General features: G+C 45.2%; 1 protein-coding gene across 1 annotated transcript in view; it reads left to right on the top strand.

The window, feature by feature from the left end:
- The window catches only part of LOC106748851, a 32,893-nt gene that overhangs the window by 8,328 nt on the left and 2,851 nt on the right, over nt 1-21,714 (top strand). The window contains exons 2-11 of the mRNA XM_014627741.1: nt 5,085-5,197; nt 5,386-5,585; nt 6,181-6,651; nt 6,833-7,340; nt 7,546-8,746; nt 9,224-9,568; nt 10,579-10,955; nt 11,751-12,041; nt 12,917-13,089; nt 17,475-21,063. Coding sequence (XP_014483227.1) covers nt 5,100-5,197; nt 5,386-5,585; nt 6,181-6,651; nt 6,833-7,340; nt 7,546-8,746; nt 9,224-9,568; nt 10,579-10,955; nt 11,751-12,041; nt 12,917-13,089; nt 17,475-21,063 — 7,253 coding nt within the window. The 5' untranslated portion in view covers nt 5,085-5,099. The remainder of the gene's footprint in view (nt 1-5,084; nt 5,198-5,385; nt 5,586-6,180; nt 6,652-6,832; nt 7,341-7,545; nt 8,747-9,223; nt 9,569-10,578; nt 10,956-11,750; nt 12,042-12,916; nt 13,090-17,474; nt 21,064-21,714) is intronic.

Below are 21,714 nucleotides of genomic sequence, written 5' to 3'. Positions count from 1 at the left end.
GAAAAACAGAAAGAGAGAGAAAGAAAGAGAAACACACACACACACATTTATATATATATATATATATATATATATATATAAATGTGTATGTGTGTGTTGCTCTTTCTTTCTCTCTCTTTCTGTTTTTCAAGTTGTTGGTGCGGCGCCATGACAGATTAACTGTCGTATTGTATATTTCCTTTTTATTGTCGGCTATCCTCTCGAGTTGCCTAATCGTCGAAAACAGCGTGCGCGAGCGTAGCACGCGATGGAAGTTTTGGAGCGACACAGACATCCGTTATACTTCTCGCACTATTGTCTGCTCTCTGAAACGCGTTCCGCTCGACGTTTGTGCTCGCAATGCGTCTGTTTACTCGACATTAATTCCGCTAACGTTCTTTGCGTTCCTATTTTAAAATACTAGACATTACTATTGAAAACGACCGAACGTCACCGAAATTTTTCCAATACTACATCCCTCTACATTGATCGTAACGTGTAATCAAACGTTTATTAAAACGTAACATTTTATCAAAAACTGATGTATCTTGGACGTATAGAAGTTCCAATAACACTTGATACAAAAATAATGTCGAATCGAATCATAATCGCATGGAAGAAACGATTGGCGTAACTGAATTTTCCATTGCCTGGGGAGCGAAAATTCGATTGCAGAGACAGGAAAATTCCTCTAGAAAGTTTCCAATTAGTCAATTGCTCTCTCTTGCCTCAACCGAGTTTTGACACAGCTGTGTTCATACAGATGTTCTCAGTTGCGGTAACAGATTGAGAAAAAAAAATTAAAAATTTATCTGTGAAATGTAAGGTTTATTTCACAGAGATAAATGTTATATTTAAATACGGCGAAATAAAGTTTTATTTCTAACATATAGTACAAACCAGTTAATAAGGGAACTTAAATATATTTCCCAAAAATGTATATTCCGTCATCATAGTCAAATTTTTTTTTAACCAATAAATATTGGAGAAATTGTCACAAGAAATATTTACTTCACAAAATTTCAATTTCTTCTTCTCAGTGCAGAAATGTTCCTCGTTACTGAATTTTTATCTGGTTCCTATTCAGTTACAGGAACTGAATTTTTTTTGTATAAGTATAATTTCCGCTTCTTTTTCTTCGCGGATGTTTCACGAGAAAAAAAAAGTCGATTTAACTGAATTTTTTGTTACCTGAGAGTTAGACTAAAAACTCGGTCGTGGGAACAGAAAGATTCCTGTAGGATATTTCTGCTCGGTCAATTGTGCTCTCAGTTATCTCAACCGAATTTTAATGCAGCCGAATGTTCACACAAATGTTTCCAATTGCGATAACAGAGATATCGCTTCTTATTGCCGAGCTTTCATTTCTTGCCGAGTTTTCAACCGGTCTCTATTCTATTGCAGGAACTGAATCCTTTTCTCTGTTTGGCTAGCTCACGGTTAAGTTTCGACGGACAATCGAAGAGAAAGAATTCGTTTACACAGATTACGAATCGGTACCGATAAGATATATATTATTATAAGATAGATAGATATATTTATTTCAAAACAGTTTCCGGCGTATCTCCGCGGTTTACATAATTCGAGATTTATGAATCTAAGGCCGAGGCCCGAGCTACCAGGATATCTAAGATTCAAAAGAAAAAAAGTGTGTTTTCGCGCTCGAAGGAAAAGGTTCAAAGGACTTACACAGATATCGTCCGAAGTTCGAGCCGCACTATCGGTCGAAAGATACCCGAGGTCAATAGAACATTTCCGAGGGAAAGGTCAAAAGAAAAGTCCTGCGTTGCGGCACGTAACAGTAGGCGGTTATACAAACTCGTCCTCCGGCTGGATCTCAACCTCGACGCGCTCGATCGACGTCGGCGGAACAGCGTCGCTACGTTTCTTCTGAGTTTCATTCACCCTCGGGGAGAGAGCGGCCACCGTTTTCGCTCCTTCCGAGGCGCCTGAACGCGGGCGCAGCACTTGAGCCAGCCGTTATCCATATTGCGGTGCATTAATAGTCGCGCGACGATGATCTCTCTCTCTCTCTCTCTCTCTCTTTCGGTTGAGGAGGCCACAGGGCCGCCCCGATTCAAGAGGAAGATTATTTTCCTTTCGGACGGACCTTGGCTGGGCGCAACGACGCCGCCGTCCAGACGTTGCTTGCCGCCCGTACAAAATGCAACCGCTCGCCAATACTGCCAATTATACAAATCGTCGCTGAAATACGAAAAGAGACGGGCTTTGTATTTCGCGATAGCAATCCGAAGCCGGCTCTATTCCATAGCGCGAAAATCTGACCGAATGTTTGATTTGATTTTTCTTCTTTATATATTTTCTTCCGTCGCATTTCTCGATATTATTGGGTTGACGCAAAAGTTCATTTTGTCTGTTGACTAAAATGTATACGTGTAATATTTATTTATTTTAAAATACAATCGATCAATGTAATGTACGGCGTTTTGTTCCGCGTTTTGACCCGCCATCTCTCTGATAGCCGCATCTGATTTCGCGTCCGTAAAAATTCTGGGATTTCTGGACAAAAGACTAATGAGAGAAAAAACGAGTTTTTGTTTCAGTAGAATAGATAACTAGAAAAGCGGCGAAAATAAATAAGTAAAAGTAGTTAATAAAGCACGGAGAACAATTATTTCCTGACACAGCAAATTTTATGCTGCTGCAGCAAAACCTGTCAGTTACGATATGGACGATAAAATGATTTATTAGATTTATTGTTAAGAATACTAATTGCTATTCTCTGAATTATTATACTAAATCTATAAATTATTTTGTTGTAAGGGCAAATTAGCGAATATAGGAAGACACTATTTTGTTTTAACAACAAATTAACGTGTCATCCGAGGACAAATTCACTCAACAGAATATTTTCTTTCCTGGTAACAAAATTATTGCTGTTCTAATTATGAATAATACGCTGAAATAATTTGATTACTTAATTTTATTGCTGTTGCAACGATGGCTTCTCCACAACAGCAAAATTATTTTTCTGCGTGAGTAAATCACATAACAATAGTAAAGATAGTTAAATGGGAGAGGGGGCAAAGCATGAAAAGTGAGGTAGAAGTTAGAATTCAATTGAGACCGCACGCGAAACGAAAGTTTGCCATTCGTTTTGATTTCCTTCCTCATAAGTTTGGATCGCGACTCGCTTTCCCGCGAATTCGCTGAAGAAAAGAAAAGACGGGCTATGAATTAAGCGGGCTCGGTTTGAGACATTCGACGAGCGTTTTAGAAACGCGCCGTATACATATGTCGATGATTTATGTCGTCGACGTAAACGTCGCTCTTTGACGAAATCGCAACGTAATTTATGCGCCACATAGGCGCTTAGTTATTTCGGCGATGAAAAATCGAGATAACGAAAGCTGGCGGGTCGGTTGACGCACGGCTCGCGATCGTTTATACTGTCCGGTAATAATTATGTCTCATTAATCGTTCGAGGGTGATATTAACGACGTTTTCGGAGTGAAAGAATGCGTAAATCACGAAGTAGTAACATCTGAGGTCTACTCGGGGATCTGAATTCGCCAATATCGTGTCGCGAAGCTTCGTTCCGTTTTACGGCAAAGACCTTGCCAGGATGGCTGGCTTATCAGTTTAAGACAACATTTTATGCCTTAGTCGGTCTTAAATAGTGACTGTCTTGTGTTTGGAATCTTAAATTAAAAAGCTATTCTATTTGTGGCTGATGATAAACCGCTATATAATTAAAAAGAAAAGTAAAAAAAAATAATAATTTAGACAAAGATTTAGACCGTAAAATATTGTCTTAATATCATAAATTAGCCATTCTGCCCTAAATCGCAATTCGACGAGATGGGAAAAACCCGAAATCGACTTGCTTTCTCGGTAAAAATTAGGCGTCTCGATGTGAAGCAGCGTTCACATGTGCGCGCCTCTGAGCGAATGTAAAATTAACACATCACGGGTTGCTATTTTCTTTTTTTAACATTCTCTGAAACTCCGCGTGAAATTTGAAAATAGGTAAAAAGTTTAAAACGTGCTTTATCTTTAGCTCGCTGATACGAAGAGAAATGTGCATACGGACTGTAACGTGTGTTAAATAAATCGAAATGAATATTAAACGAATCGCGAATAACCAATCGCTCAGCACTATTTTCGCGAGTTACATTCTATATTATCGTGTACGTTTATAAAGTTGATGTATTTTCGTTTTTTCATTAATCGCTGATTCAGAGTGCGCGATAATTATACGGGGTAATTTGCGTAAAAATTCCCGAGGGCTCGGTCGCGTGATTTTCCGGGGGAAATTTGAGGAAATTAGCGACGGGTAGTCTCTTCCGTGCGTTCACAGGCAGGAGGACAAGAAGACGATGCAGATGAGAAACCTACCGACGACGGGTCGGCATACACTGGCGTCTCGACGCCCGAAATAAACTCACCGCATTCTGCTTCTCTCTCTTGCTCTCTCTCCCTCTCTTCCACCCCTCGCCTCCGCCTTCTTCATCTTCTAATGTAAGGCTCGGGTGGCTATAGCTACTTTTCGCCGCTGTCATCCTCGTTTACGAGAGAGTAGGAGCGTATACGCCGGCGGTTCCGCCTGGGAGGCAGGAAGCGCCTAAAAAAAAAAAATGGGAGAGAATGTGAGGAAAGAAAGAGAGAGAAAGAATCGCGTCGCAATAACGTCGCCGTTTCGGGACGATTCGGGAATCGTTCACCCGCCCGCCAGGATGAAATTAACACGGGATTCTCGCCGTCTGAAAAATCCCAACTTCAACTCCGAAACTGTCTTTGATCTTTAGTGCGCCGGAAAAATGCCATATATACAGAATAGTGTGTAACATGCAAGATTTTGTGAGATAAGAGTGAGAGATTGCTTCTTATCTCGTGAGATTACTTCTTATCGATCAGATTAATATTTGTTCGGTCAAACTTTTGGATTTCAGTCTCACCATCGCCTTCTTGACACAGCACGTTATGTTACGTATTATACATGTTTTATATCCTTAAGTTATATATTACATATCGTATATTATTTTATATATTTAACATTCCTCTCTTCTTCAACTCTTAACTTATGAGATAAGAGTAAAAGATTGTTTACCAACAAATTTGTCATTTGTTTTTTCTCATTTCAGATAGGCACCGGCAAGATGGTCGTCGGGGAGCCGAATATACACAACATAATGGGGGGGATGGAGAGCACGGGTGGTGTGCGTCTTCATAATCACAAGCGGAAGCTAAAACAAAGGTATGTAAATCGATAGCGAATCTAGGCACGTAACGCGCGTAATCCGTTTTTCCGCTCACGGAAAGATGCTCTTGTGCGGCTTCAAAAGAAAGATCACATTCGTAAATTCCAGGTACCGTTGCGAAGGAAGCGTCTGAATTAATGTCGTTCCAAAGTTAGTTTCAAAAAATTAAATCGTAAATTTGCAGATTTGACATCATAAAGAAGCTGGGACAAGGCACTTACGGCAAAGTTCAATTAGGAATAAACAAGGAGACTGGCCAGGAAGTGGCGATAAAGACGATCAAGAAATGCAAAATCGACACGGAGGCCGATCTGATAAGGATACGAAGGGAAATACAAATTATGTCGAGTGTCCAACATCCGAACATCATTCACATTTACGAAGGTAATGATCCGCTCGCGCTAAGGTTTTAATGTTATACGAGTATAAAAACTGCTAAAGGATTGGGCCATTTATGTCGTATCATCGGATACGATATTTTCACGACGATATACGGATCCAACGAATATTGAATTTGTAATTTCGTGTTCTTTTAACGAGTACACAAGTGTTTAAACGTAAGAGCTCCAGCTTTGTTGAATTCGGCTGAACGACTGGTTAAAATTCCGATACTAACATGAAACACACACTAATATAAACATGAGAAAGAAGGCAAGTACGAAGTAATGACAAATGCTAAAAGGTAATTTATTATTTACATGTTCCGGCCACACCCAGGCGCTCGAACGTACCTGTATCGCTACTCACACGCGACATTGTAACTCACAAAATATCGCGAATTTTCAAATTTGACCACTTGTATATTATTTTTAAGATTATAAACCTTAATTTAAAGCAAGAGAATTATCTAATTTTTTGAAAATGTCAAGGTAGCCTGATCTCTTGATTAGCGTTAACTAAGATCGGCGAAATTGACGCTCTCGCGTCGTTTTTCGATGTAATTTACACGCGAGATTATTGAGTATCTTTGTTTCTACAGTTTTCGAAAACAGAGAAAAGATGGTGCTGGTGATGGAATACGCAGCGGGCGGTGAGTTGTACGACTACTTGAGCGAACGCAAGGTTCTGAGCGAGCAGGAGGCCCGCAGAATATTCCGGCAGATAGCCACCGCTGTTTTCTATTGCCACAAACATAAGATCTGCCACAGAGACCTGAAGCTCGAGAATATCTTACTGGACCAAGTGGGAAACGCCAAGATAGCCGATTTTGGTCTCTCGAACGTGTTCGATGAGCAACGATTGTTGAGCACGTTCTGCGGCAGTCCATTGTACGCCAGTCCGGAAATAGTGAAAGGGACTCCTTATCATGGACCGGAAGTGGATTGCTGGAGTTTAGGCGTCTTGCTCTACACATTGGTTTACGGTGCTATGCCCTTCGACGGGTCTAACTTCAAGCGACTAGTCAAACAGATCTCACAATCCGATTATTTCGAGCCGAAAAAACCATCCCGTAAGTACAGTATTTCATGAATCGATGTCTCGCAAAGGGATAGTTGAGATAAATTAATTAAGATAAATTCGCGATAATTTCGCAGAGTAAATTTCAATGAATTATGTTTAATCAACGAGAAGAATGTTAGCGCAGATATTTGTGTTATCTCTTTTTTTAATCAACTATACTCTTGTTTCAGCCGCCTCGCCGCTCATAAAAGAAATGCTCACCGTGTGCCCCGGCAGACGCGCCGATATCGAAAGGATCTGCACCCATTGGTGGGTGAACGAGGGCTACGAGCAGAATTGCCTCGACATCGCCGAGGATTTGGCAGCTCAGACACCCGTGCGGCTGGACCTGTTGCTGTCCTTGGTGCCACAGTCGGCCAGCGCTGAGAAACTACTCGTGGGCGATCAACAGGCGGCCGGAGACGTCGCGAACAATATGTCCTCCGAGACCCTGGTGCCTACGAGGTGTCACTCGGTCGGTAGCTTGATGGAGCTTGATCAGAACAGCTCCGACAGAAGGATAAGGGAGCTATTTGACGAAGAGCCGAGATCTTCCGCGGCCGGGGACGCTAAGAGGAAACTGGAGACGACGCCATCGATGGACGAGACTGCCGCGGCGGGCGTGAAGAGGAAAGAGAGGTCTAGGAGGAAGGAGAGGTCGGATGAGAGAGAGCCCAGAGCATACAGATCCTCGTCGAGGTAAGTTATTTCCTAATTATGTGTTATTATTAGTGACTCTTTTTTTTTATCACACGAGAGAGAGAAAGAGAGAGAATCATCTTCTCGATTACGTATACATACAACGTTTTCTGGTCACTTATAATTACCTTCCGGAAGTTGAGCTTCGATTCCGCTTGAAGTTTAGAAAACACCGGCGTTCCGTCATCGAGAGATGTTATTTCAGGCACCATTCAGCACCGATCCCGAATTCTATATCGGAGGAGGCGATGGAGGTGGAGCCCGCAGCAGGCGTGGTAACTGTTCCTATGAGCAAGACCGTCGATTTGGACAAAATCGAAGGTGCGGCGGCTTGCTTGGAGCTGATCGAAGAATCAAAAGAGAGATCGCTGAGCAAGGAGAGGAGCCAGACGCCGTTGGTGAACGAACACGAGGAGTCGCGCGAGCCGATATCGTCGTCCGCCGAAGGCGCTCGGCCGATCTACGAGACTAATCAAAAGGTCAGCAACGTGGAAGACAAGTTTCCACAAAAGTACACCAAGTCTCCCAGCAAGAGTCTCTGTGAAGACGTAAGCGGTAACGCTTCAGAGAGCTCGCGTAATAATAACAATAATAACAGTAGTAATAATAATAATAAAACAGCAGACAAGGCAACGTTGCCCAGCAAGAAGTCAGAGTCTGCTTTCGATGCTTTCGAATCAAAAGTGCCAAATGAGAGTGACGCTAGTAGCACGAGGAACGAGGCGGTGTACTTACCGCGTGATGCGCAGCAGCAGCACTCGGAGCCGACGGAGGGAGATTTCAAGAAACTCAAAGAAAAGGCACTTTCCTTAGACTCCGAGCTGTCGAACGAGGCGGCGAGCGCGCCCGCCAAGCCCGTCGAGAGACGGCGCTCCAAGATATTCGAGACCGCGGAGAAGTTCAATCAGCTGGCGTCCACCGCAGACAGCGAGAAACCCAAGAAGATATTTATTCCCGGTGTCAACGTAGGGGGCGCGAAGCGAGCCTTTGAGCGGAAAGCCAGCCTCTCGTCCATAACCGCTCCGCCGACCGCGAAAGCGAGCGCGTCCAAAGTTATCATCGATGTACCAACGGAAAGCAAGAAGAGCGAGAAGGACGAGAAGCAACAGCAGCAGGTAACGAGCGAGCAGGCGACGGCAACCGACGACAAGTCGGATAACAAGCGAGACGAGGCGAAGAAACGCGCCGTCGACATCATCACCGGCGCGATCGGCAAGCCCCCGATGCAGAGGAAGCCGATGAACGGCTCGCCGCCGATCTCCCCCCAGAGCCCGGACCCGAAGAAACTCGGGCTGAAGATACAGGTCGCGCCGAACGACGTGAGATCGGCCACCGTGTCGGTCTCCACGCCGGTCGAGACGAAGTTCGCGTTCGAGCCTAAGTCTTCAGCAGCACCCGAGGCATCTGTAAGTCTCACGACGCTGTTCACGCTCTTAGCGCTTCATCGATCACTCGCATTCCTCTCGACGATTTGATTCTGCTTCTTTAACCGAAGAAAGTAAAATAGAGTATGTCAGGCCTTTAAGAGCGAAAGCACGAGGTTTTTAATGCTATTAAATATTAATATTATTAAATATTAATTGCTTGTGGCAATTGTGGTAATTGTTTAACAATATATATTTATATAATAGCATTAAACAATCCGTACTTTGGCTTTTAAAAGCCCGATACTTTGCCCAGGTAACATCAAGACATCCTAATACGTTGTAACAACGTTTTTTAACGTTGACGTAACGGTGATAAGACGTCTAAAAGAAAGTCTTTGAGACGTTTTTCAGACATAAATGTTGTTTGGATTTCTTTCTTTGGCTAAACCGGCAAGTTCAGAGCCAGTTCATGTATAATATTTCTTCTACTTTACTTGCCGTTCTTTTTCTCAATAGATAACTAGCACGTTCGACACGGCAGCTAGCGACAGGTCGCAATTGGAGGAGCCTAAGATGTCCAGTAAAATGGAGATAACGTTGAAGAGCGCGACTTTACCCAGACGAAAGACGAGCAAGGCCGAGATCACGTTGTCCGGAACCAAGCCGCCTGAAACGGTGGCGTTTAAATCCGAGGTGGAGGCTAAGATCGATGCTTTTCAGCCGCAGAAGCTGCGCACACAAAGATCGGAGGTGGCATTCCCGGTCGCCGCAGCGGTGCCTCATGTCAATAGGAGCTCGAGCTTGGAACCGGAGGGCCGACCTAAGGCTGCACCGCCAAAAGAGAGAATCATCCCTATCCAGGTACGAAAGAATCATCCGACTTTATCTGAAGCTATACGTCTTAGGGTCTTGGGATCTCAGCAGAATGGCTAATTTATCGGCTTAAGGCAACATTTTATGCCTTAAAGAGGTTGTAAGGCGAAATAAGTTTGATAAGGATTCGAATGAAACTTGCACTACGTACGCACTGAAATATTATCTAACTGTTCTTGTAATTTAGAAAAAATTAACCATTCAAGAAATGAGATATTTGTAACTAAAGTTCATACTTTTTATATGTGTTCTTTGAGCGATTATCGTGCTATTTTTAAGTTTTATTTTTAATATCTTCTAAACTAAAAGCAAGGTTTTGATAAAAAATTGCTATGATATTAAAGACTGATATGCAGACATTATACACAAATTTTTGAATTATTTTGTTTGACTATTTTATTTTTACCATTTTATTTTGAAAATATGGCAGTGTAAAGTTTATAGTAATACTCAAAATACGTACATATATGTGTATATTTGAACACAAATATCTCTTTCTATTATCTATATGGCATTAGTAAAAAAAAAAAATAAAGAATATTTTGATATATTTTGATATATGTATATATGTTTAATAAATTCGTACATGTTCAATAATTTTTAATAAATTCAGCTTCGGTTCAAATTGACATTTATTATTTAGTTAGTGAAATAAATATATGGGAACGTAATTTTGCTTGATAAATACTAAATTTATAAGTGGCCCTCTTAATACGCCACTAAAATGCGACTTGGAGCCTTGCAGCCTCCTTAAGTATCGGTCTTAAATAACGCACAATAACTCTCTTGTGTCTGAGGTCTTAAATTAAGCAGCCGTTATTTCTATTCTGATTCATGATTGATAATAAACCGCTAATAATAAACCGTATAATAAAAAAAATAGAAATTGATAATTTAGACAAAAAATTAGGGCATAAAGCATTGTTTTAAAATTACGAGTCAGCCATTTTCTCAGCATATTTTCCTTCAACATAACAATTGTGATTTCGCGAGTGTAGGTGGAGACCGGACCCGAGCACCCTCTTCAGCACTCGTCTACCCCGCCGCCTAAGCCGCCGATGTCCCAACGATCAATGTCTCAACGATCGAGTTCTCTATCTCGCCAATCGACAGCTGATTCGGACACCGACAGCGCTCTCGGCTCCACTGTGGGCCCGGAACCTATCAGGAAGAGCCCGCGGGAGTACATAATTCCCATCGCCGTAGAAGGTGGTGGTTACGTGACACCCAGATCGGGTAGCCTGGAGCCGGAGAGCAAGACCAGCACACCGACAAGCACGAACCCACCGAGGTCAAGATTTGGTAGACCGAGGCGAATGAGCTCTCTTCTATCAGACGCTAGCGAGGACGAATCACCATTCTCTTCGTTACACAGGTAGACACACTATCGTGCCATGTTATCGAAAGTGAATCGTACGAAATCTGTTCTTTATAGCTGCGATAAATCGCGTTATCTGTACTTAAAGCTGCCGTTTTTGGTTGATGGCGTCAGAAGCGAGAAAATGTGTGCCCAAAATTCCTGCAAAATACGTTAAGTTAAGAGGAAAGCGTCTCTTTTGACCACGTTACGACTGACCACCACCAAGCACTGCCGGCCGTGATTCGGAGATTTTCTAGTATCGGCCAATCGGTGTAGTCTGTAGTCAATAGAGATGTGGTTAATCGTACTTATCCAATTGAAAAGATACGTCCATAAAATGGCACTTGTGATCGATTGATACATTTGTAAAATATTACGAAAACGTTTCTTTCGCTCTCTAACAATCAATAAATAATCGTAAAATTAACGTGACGCAACTTTCCTTCTTAGCTTATTTTTTTACGATTTTGTCACGTGAATTTTATGGCTATTTATTGATAGCCGGGGTAAAAGAAAAATGTTTGAAATACTTTAAAAATACGCTTAAATTGATTACAAATATTATTCAACGAACATATCTTTTTATTTCAATGAATATTCCGCAAAAATTCTGGCGTCATTAATCAAGATGGCTGCGACGAAGAAGTCTTAAAACGAAGCAGACGCGCATATTCGACACATCTGGAAGAGAAAAGAAAATGGAAAGAAAAAAAAATTGCAAGACCGTTCAAAAAGTACAGGTATAAAGAACACCTTTACCTGCGCTAAAGCCGAGCGTAACTCACGTTGCAAAATTCTTTCTCTGGACAGCGAGGACTTGCTGCAAAGGCACATGCACCGGTTGAGGAGCTCGCGACCGTCGAGACAGCCGTCCGAGCACGCCGACAGCTTGTCGTCAGGCGAGGACGACGACGACGACGGTTTCGAGTTGCTGACCGCTGAGAATCTGTTTTCGACCTTACTGTCCAGAGTGCGAAGTCTCACGCAGCGACTCAATGTCGATGATAATCGACCGGGCGGTTTCCCGAGCAGCAGACTGTTCGGCCGGCTCGGCGCCCAACCGTCCCAGGCATTCTGGGGCCTCAATAAGCCGTTGTCCAGGTAACTACTGCGCAAACCGCTGCCCCCTCTCGCGTGGAGAGAGATCGTTGCCATTTTAAATTAACAGGTATTACCGAGCATTCCATTAATAAAACTTGCTGTTTATAATACCTCCCCTCCAACTCTAATGATTAGCGATATGGTGACGGTGGTTTTATGCTTGTCTGTGCAAGCTACGAGAGCTATGTCGAAACACGGACCATGACTACGTGAGTCCAATTGTTCAGAAAGAAATTGTGTAATAGAACGTAGTGTGTAACGCCCGCTACTAGCCGAGAGAAACCGAACAAAGAGACACAAGTAGAGAAACTTGTCACGGTCACGGTTTTGCGCGCGAGCGAAAACGCCGAAATCGCAATTGGACACACGCTAACGAGCAGGTTAAACATCAGCATCACGCATATATTTACGTATACATTTTGTTAGTGTCAACCCAATTCGTTCACCTCAGCGACATGATCGATGTACCACACACGAGAGACACACCCGAGTGTACACGTTGTGAAAATAAGCAAGCCCGAAATATCTACGATCAACCCGCATAGGCTGTGACACCCTTTGCTTCATGCCAACACCTTGCCAGTACTGATTTCGCCTTCGTCGGCTACGACTTATTTGCACTCTCTCTCTCTCTCTCTCTCTCTCTCTCTCTCTCTCTCTCTCTCTCTGTCTTTCTTTCTTTCTCTTTTTCTCTCGTAACACAGACGATCCGACACTGAATGTGAATATATATTCTTTCTCACGCTCTGCCTTTCTTTTTCTCTTCCGCCTTCGAGCGTGAGAGCCTTCACGTTCGATGCGCCAAAGACGGAAAAAATACGGTCGCGTACCTACGCACCGAGTGATAATTCGACGTTCTTTCCTGTTGCATGCAGGCGGCTCTCCGAATCGCAATTTAAGCATTCTCTGAGCCGTGATGCGGATATATTCTCGAAGAGGGAGCACACCGCCAGCACGTCGAACCCTGGAACGCCGAGCAGCCCCGGATCGCGCGGCACTCCCTCCAGGGAAAGTGTCTTCGAGATCGGGAGCAATACGTTGCCGAGAGGTAAGAGAGTGTAATACAAATCATTCTCTGCAATTCAACGTGGCACCTTGCGCGAAAATCGTGTGGCGCACGCGGAACGTTTAAGGAAGAACATCCGAACTCGAGTCCTGCGCTCTTGTGAAAGGCAATTCACGGACTCGTCGTTCGCGCAAGGTCCACCGGCGAATTGTGCACTAGGAATATTTAATGTTGTAGAATGTTGACTCGCGCCTTCACAGAAGCCGTAGTTGAATTTCTGTACTTCTCTGTACCTTTTTACCAAGACGTCGACTATCGTTTGGATCCGAGACATCGACGATCCGATGCGATAGAGCGATCGCGCGGCCGCGGCAAGATCCGCCGAGGGCGGCTCCCGAGCTTCTGTTAAATCGCTATGGTCATCGTGCTATTTTGTCACTGGTTAAACTTATTAGCCTTGTGAGAAAATGCTGGATGGTATTCAGTATGCATCTCCTAGTACCTAGCTGTTGTCGAGTCGTTGATAGACAGAGCACACCTTTTTGTTTACTTTTTACTAGTTTACTTATCGTTTCTCTCTTTTCTTCTTCTTTGTTTTTCTTCCGTTCACTTTCTCGCCGACGGGTGAATTTTTTGATTTCTTGCCTGACGATGTTTTGCGACTTTTTTTGGTACTAACACACTCTAGACTAGTTACACGGTTCATGTTCGGCACAGATGAGTATGTATCGGAAATTGAAACAGACAAAGAGAGAGAGAGAGAGAGAGGAGACGATTGATCCGTCCTGTAAAAGTGAGAGCAAAGTTACGCAAAATGATCGGTTGATTTTTCCAAACGTTCAATTTTCTCACGTCCCACGTTGACGTGTTTCTCCCGAATTTAACATCCGTTTTTGACGAAGCAATAAACGTAGGGGGGAAACCATTCGATAATTCTCGTATAACTTGCGAGATATTAACTTATTGGGGATGATAAGTATTTTCAACATCACCTTTATTAGGGACTCTTTGCACTCTCGACAGCATGTCTGCACGATCCATTGGTCCTTTGATAAAGCCTACCTACAGCTAATCTATTTTTCATAAGTTTTGTTTTCTTTTTTTTTTTTTTTACTTGTTCAAGTATAAAGCTTGTGTAGAGATCTTGCGATGACGCGTTTGTGCAAATTAATATCGTTTTTTGTACGAAAGAGCGAGAGAGAAAAGAGAGAGGAGGAGAGAGAGAGAGAGAGAGAGAGAAAGAGATACACGTACATATATTTGAACATTGGGAGATATTTTTTTTTTCTTAATAACTTAATAGAATAACACGTACGGTTTGTCCCCGAGTAAATTAAAGAGACACAGATTAAAAATTGCAAGCTCACTCTGCCTGACATAGAACCTCGTAATACTGCCATAGTTGTTGCAATGCAATGCTGCTGTTGATTTCTATTATTTCATAACATCGTAGTGGCAGCTCCTTCTCTTTCATTTACCTAGTGTTAAAACGCTAAAAATTTTTTGAGCATGACTGCACACACACATCCATATATGTATATATATATATACATGATATATTATGTATACAGTATGTAAAAAAGAAAAATCTCGATTTTTCCACTATCCAAGACAGAAATCCATGTTTTAATTCAAGTTCATGCAATTAATTTAAGTCTATCGTCGACTCTTCAATCAGTAATCGAAATAATTGTTTGTTAGCGGTGTATATTGATGATACTGGAGAGAAGTTTTTGCGATACGCGGCGATACTTAAGTATAAATCAGTATTCAGACAAAATACTACGGTTTCACGACTCGATCGACTTGATGAACTCTCACGACAGGGACTTCTACGGATTGATCTTTTTTTCTTTTCAAATTTCTCTCAACGACAGCCGATTTGATTGTAGTAACTTGTCATACTTATCAAAGCGATTTTGTTTCATGTTTCTTTTCTGTTCTGTTTCTAGAGATGTAATTAACACAATGACTGAAGATCAAAAGAGAAAGTAATCAAGGTAACATCTTTTTCTCGCGTTAACGATAATTACTTGCAACCAATGATTACGTAAATTGCATTTGACGAACGCAAGAAGAAGACCCTGTTTAAGGATACATGTCGAGATTTTCTCGGTGACATCGCATTTGGCTAATAAGTTAGCAAACAATTATTACCAAAAGAAATATGTCTTATATAGAAAAAAAAAATAAATCACAGTGGCGCCGTTTTGTGACACGTTTGATTGACGGTTTTATTGACGGTTGTTGCAGCGACCGTGCGAGTGACTCTACGTAGGCGGGCTGACGGTAATCCCCAGTAGACAAACCAAGTTAGGTACTATACCTATACGCCTAATTCAGTGAATGTGACAATGCAGATAAAGTCACGCTGCAGTCTCGTATATATATGTTGTACCGAGAAAGAAAAATCCAAAAAAGAAAAAAAAAAACCCCCAAAAAGATACCTTTTTCGCCGTTCGATCACGCACACTTCGTACCTCGTCACGACAATCTACCTGCTGTTACCGCATAGAGTCCTATGATGCGCCCGGCAAAACAGTACAATTTCCGCCACGATGGGAAGACGTGTTGGATAATCGTGTTCTCGCATTACGACGTGTTACGTGCTGAGTACGCGATAACAAGAACAACTACAACTACTACAACAACAACAAGAACAACGTACAACGCTCGGAAAAAAAACAATATATAGTTATATATATTATATATATATACACTCTCTATTAACACTCTCGTCACGTGCGATTTTTCGGATGAGACAGACATTCTGTTCGCGAGTTCCTGCGAACCTCGGGGTTACTATCGGTATGATTTATTCCGCAGTACACGTAGAGTAGGGGCGTAGCGTAGAGGCGTATGTGTCTGTGTGTCTTGTAAATATATATATTTGCAGTTCAAGTGATATATAAAAGTAAATGACGCAGTATACATGACTTAGCGTATTTTGACGGTGCTGTTGTCGATCGATAATTTTCGGAAACGCCGATCGTACTTGAAAGTAGCTTCCGTTATTATTTAGCGAGCGACGATTGCAAATTGCGTATGTGACAACGCGTTTTGCGCAGCATTGGAATAAATCATGCCGAGCCGATAGCTCGCGTTTAGTCGTTGATAGATAAGTTACTACTTGTTGCCATGTTCTAAACACGAGAATAACTTTGTTATATGATAGACAAAGAGAGAGAGGAAGAGAGAGGATTTTTCTATGTGACACTGTGTTAGGAAGAAATACTCGAGAAGAAAATAAAAGAAAAAGTGAAAAAAGAAATGAAAGATTAAACAAAAGAAAGGAAGATTGTATACTTTGCAAGCGGAAGCTAACCCTTGTCTGAAATGGCTGATATTTGTTGTGTTTTTAAGAGTTTAAATAACAGCGTTTTTATTACTTCACATTGTCTCCGCATGCTTTGATAATGCATATATATATATTGTATTTAATATTATCCACTGTGCACTACTTCTTGTCTTAAGTCTACTCATTTAACACATTGTGATTTATAGGAAAGCATTAAGAGTGATATATATACACGTGTATAAATATATCGCATATATTTATTGTGCGGGACGTGATTTCTTTTTTAATATTATTATTACCAATCGTACTGTTATATATATAACAGTCGAGATCTTCAAAGTTTATCATAACTGTTTTTTCCCGACATGTATAAAACGAGTCTCTTGCTTGCATGATCACTGTTAAATGAGTACACACGAATAATTTTCTGTATTAATACATATATATATATACGTATAGACATATATATATATTTATATATAAAACAGAACAGTACGTGTATACGATACTGCTGGTATCGTTGATGCATATCTTCAGGGAGCCATTATTTATACCGTGTGTGTGATCTCCTTAAGACTAGCTCCAAATCTTCCACTATTCTAAGTCACCGAAGTCAGGCAGAGCGTTGGTAGTCGCGTTTAGTGCTTCTCGGCGACTTGAAAATGTGCATCGATACGCGCGTGCTTAAAGCAGTTAGCGCCACATATGTGTAGCCGGTATGTGGAGCCATTTACAGGACACTCGGTAACTTGACAACAAAACTCTGAAAGGAAGAGAGGAAGAAAGAGAGAGAGAGAGAGAGAGAGAATGAGACGATGAGAGAACGAGAGAGAGAGAGAGAAAGGGAGACGTTTCATTTTATTTATTACACTTTTCGACAGATTTTATAAGAAAGATTTATGTATGTAGAAATAAAGGAGTGTATATAAATACCGACGTGGAAGAGTATTCTTGCGCGCACAGAATTCCCGACGGTAGCAGCTAGTCGTCATCGAGACACGTGGAAGGAGAGAAAGAGAGAGAGAAAGAAAGAGAGACACTCACAGACAAACGAACACGCACACAACACGATAATACGCGGACACGCATGCGAGACGTGCATAGTAGACTCTGTCTCGGTTGCTTTCAGATAAAGTAGAAACACACGAAGACGTAGAAGCGGAGAAGACGGCGCAAATCAGGAAAGAGACGCAGGAGTCGCTGGAGCAGAGCTTCACCCCGAGCTTGGCGCGCCGACTGAGCAGGCAGCTGATCGAGCAGACCCGGCAGTCGTTGCCGCGCGACAAGTACTACCAGTCGCCGACGCGGGAGACCCTGATGGCTTCCGCCTGCGGCGAGCTGGCGAAGCGTCACTCCGCGACGTCCGACCAGACCGAGTACCGGGGCCGGTCGCTCGATCGCGGCATCAGACGCACCAACAGCCTGCTGGAGCCGGCCAGGCAGTTGGAGCGGCACTCGCCGCGACGGAGCATCAGCCTGTTGGACGACCACGAGGAGCACGGGCTGCTGCCGCGGCACATCATGACGCTCGGTCGCAAGTACAAGGAGTCGGCGGCCAAGTCGAACGGCGCTCGGCGCGACACCTTCTACAGGACGACGGACAAGATCCAGGAGGAGCCGGCGATCGACGACGCGGCGTGCCGCGACGAGGAGCAAGCCGACGCCGACGGTAACGTGGAGAACGGCTCCGCGTCGGAGTCCGTCTCCGTGTGCAACTCGAACGCGAACCTCATGGACACCACCACGACGTCCAGCGTGTCGGCCAAGTCCTGCGAGACCTCGCCGACGGAGTCGTCGTCGAACCTGGGCGACTACGGCAAGTCCTTCTCCAAGCCCGACGGGTCTTCGCGCAGCTTCGAGACCCGGCTGCTGGCCGCGGAGAACCTCATCAAAGAGTCCAAGCTGAAGAATTTCACGCCGCACAGGTTCAACCCGAACCTTGTCTCCAGCTACAAGGACACGGACAAGTGCGACAAGGAGGCGCTCATCACCAGCGCCGCGGAGCAGCCGGGCAATTCCGTCGCGTCCAAGAGACGCAGCTGCATCCCGAGCCTGCGGCTGCGTTCCGGCTCGTTGACGAGAGAGTCGAGCCTCAGCTCGGACCGCAGGAAGTCCTTCGCAGGCTCGCCGGACGCCGGCGCGAGTCAAGAGCGATCGATACTCAGCAAGTTCTTCCGAGCCGCCGGCGGCGGCAATAACAAAGACGAGCCGAAGGACAGTAAGGACGGCAAAGGTCCGAAGCCGAAGCAGCACCGGATCTCGCGCTTCCTGCGGCCGGACTTCTTCGACACGCCGCGAGAGGAGAGCCAGTACGTGAAGGAGAAGGAGGCGCAGAAGGCGGCGGAGAACGAGCGGCGCAAGTCGCGGTTCATGAGGCGCAAGAGCGAGAGCAAGGAGGAGAGGAGCTGCAAGGAGCGCAAGGACGAGATGAACGCGCTGCAGAAGGACAAGCTGGAGGCAGCCGCGTCGTCGTCGGAGGACAAGGAGCGCGCGAAGATCGAGCGGCAAGGCTCCAAGAGCAGCTTCCTCCACCTGCTGGAGAGAAAGCTGGAGCGACTGCGTTCGAGCGACGAGCCGACGACGAAGCAGCCGACGATGAACGGCGCCGTCCCGACCGGGGAACGGAAAGAGCGCGGACTCCGCGAGAATTCCGCACCGCCCGTCGAGTGCCCGTCGCTGAGCATGCCGATGTCCGACTCGCTGAAGCGAGCGTTGAGCGTGGAGGATCTGTCGTTGGGCAAGGGCAAGGTGAAGGGCGCGTCGAAGACGGCTGGACGGGTGACGTCGGTGTTGGGTATCTTCAAGAGCGCGGACGCCAAGCAGAACGGCGGCGGCCGTGCGCAGAGCACGATCGTCAACAAGCTGAAGAGGAGTCCGCCTAAATGCGCGAAGGTCGAGTCGGAGGAGGATGCGGCGAGCAAGATACCGACCAAGTTCGCGACCGGTAAAGCTACCAAGAGCAAGGTGCCGGAGAGCAAGAGGTCGCCCGAGAAGATCGTGAGCGAGTACAAGCGATCGCCGCCGAAGGAGAAGCCGAAGGAGCTGATCTCTAAGGAGAAGAAGCCCCCGATGGAGAAGCAACCGAGGGAGACGAAGAAGACGCCGGAGAAGGTCGCGCAGTCCGACTCGTCGTCGTCCTCGTTCGTGGAGAAGAAGCCGGCAGCTCCGCTGCCGAGGAAATTGTCCGGTGAGGCGGAGTCCCCGCAGAGGGACAACAAGCACGCGGAGCCGATCGTGAGCGGCGAGGACAAGAAGCTGATGAAGACCAAGAAGAACATCAGCTCGTTGAGCAAGAACGAGTCCGCCACGAAGGTCGACAAAATCGACGACCCGGACAAGAAGACGAAGAAGCTGGCGAAGCCGAAGGAAGCTGCAGACAAAGAGGAGCTCAACGGCACCAAGAAGAAGAAGATAGTGCGCGTCGTGAGGAAGGTCGTGAAGAAGACATCCGACAGCTCCGAGAGCAAGTCCGACGAGAAGGAGAGGATGTCGAGGCCGCCGTTGCTGAAGAAGAGAATCGCGACGACGAAGAAGGAGAAGAGTCCCGAAGGCTCTGCGCAGAGCTCGATCAGAGGGAGTAACATCGACGACCAGCTTTCGCCCGTGAAATCTCTCCCGAGGCAGACGGAGCCCGCGAACGTTCCTCCTCCGTCGCGAGAGGCTCCATCCGCGAGACCAGGTTACTCCGAATATTCCGCACAGAATACGACGTTGAAGAACGATACCATGACGAGCAACACTTCACCGAGTAAGTCCAACGCGAAGGCGACAGCGGTCGACACGCCGCAGACGAACTCCGTTCTCCAGAACGCGCAGAGTCCGTCGACCCAGAACTCCTCCGTGGCTCGGAACGCCCCGAACCCCAGCGTCGGCCAGATCAAGGCCCCGGAACAGCTCCGGCCGAGCAGGGCGGGCCTGAAGCTCGACTTGTCCAAGATACCGCAACACACGTTCCGGCACACGACCCCGAAGAGAGACTCGCCCAAGTCCGAGTCGCCCCGGGCGAATTCCGTCGCGTGCCACGTCGGCTCGCCCAAGACAGACGTCCCCGAGAGCGGCGCCGACAAGCTGATGGAGTGCCTCTCGAAGATGACGCATCACGCTAACATCACTGGCAACAAGATCGTCATCGACAAGCCGCTGCGCGCGAAGGACGTGGCCGAGCTGAAGCGAGAGGTCACCGAGTGCGCCAGGGTCATAGAGAACCACATAGAGTCGCGGAACGAGCGCGCCAGTCCGCGAACCATCGTCGAGGACGTCGACTCGGGTAAGCCGGCGGACGTCGAGAAGAAGCCGCGAGATACCCCGACGGCTGCTCCCGGGGAGATCGGTGAGACGGACGTCGTCAAGGTGGCGAAGGAGTCGACGGAGGACAGCATCAGCGAGATGTTCTCGCCCGAGGAGCCCGAGAGCTTCGACTCCTGGTCGATCTGCTCGGCCGACCTGAATCACAATCGCGGCGACCTGAACTCGCCGCTCTTGCACTCGCCGACGTCGCCCTCGTACTCCCTGCTCGCGCGTGGCGACAGCTCGGAGTCCATTATTGACCGGATACGAAGGCGTAGCTTCTACTCGAGGTTCAACGACCGCAAGAGACCGTCCTTGACCGCCCCGCCGCCCGGGATAAGCAGCGTGACTCTACCCAGGAGGTCCAGCTTCAACAGCTCCAGGGAGTGGGCGCGCAACAGATTGTACGGCTACGGAATGCCGAGGACGAGGTAAGGATCGAGCGAGATCAATCTCTGCTTTTTCCTCCGTCCTCCGAACGTCTCATCCGGATGTGTTCGTGCATGACGTATTGTTTGTAAAGTATTAACACAGCTCTTCATTGAAATCATATCTCTCGATGATATTATGTCCTCATTCTTGAAAGTAAGAATTATTATTCATAATAATTACTATTTTCAAACTAATTATTTATTATAATAATTCTTTTTTTGTTTCACAATAAATATTTATATATAATATTTGTAATATTATAATACTATTATTATAATTATTAATTATTATTCTATTAGAAAATAGGGCCATTAAGAGCACGGTACTTTTAGTGCAGTTAAATGAGTAAAACGAGATGCAAGCATAGACTTTCTCAGCTTTCTTTCGTTTTACCAACGTTATGTGCGTAGATACGCGTCGGTAAGTAGCTCAGCGAGAGAGATGTGTGAAGAGCTTCTCGACTTGCAGAGGAGAATAATGCGAGCCGCGTCATTTTAACTCCCGCTCATTTTACATATCTATGATTCCAACGCCTGATGATTTTATATCTTTGAATCAGTACCAAATACGTTGGCCAGCGAAATTTATTCGTTGTCGCGTGATCGTTTGCTTTTTTCTTCCAACAGCTCAGTGTCATCTTGATATTTTTA

Source organism: Dinoponera quadriceps, unplaced genomic scaffold, assembly GCF_001313825.1.
Source record: "Dinoponera quadriceps isolate SergipeBrazil2010 unplaced genomic scaffold, ASM131382v1 scaffold1889, whole genome shotgun sequence".
Classification (NCBI taxonomy): domain Eukaryota; kingdom Metazoa; phylum Arthropoda; class Insecta; order Hymenoptera; family Formicidae; genus Dinoponera; species Dinoponera quadriceps.
The sequence above is the reverse complement of the archived record's forward strand: the minus strand, read 5'-3'. Positions and strand labels throughout refer to the sequence as shown.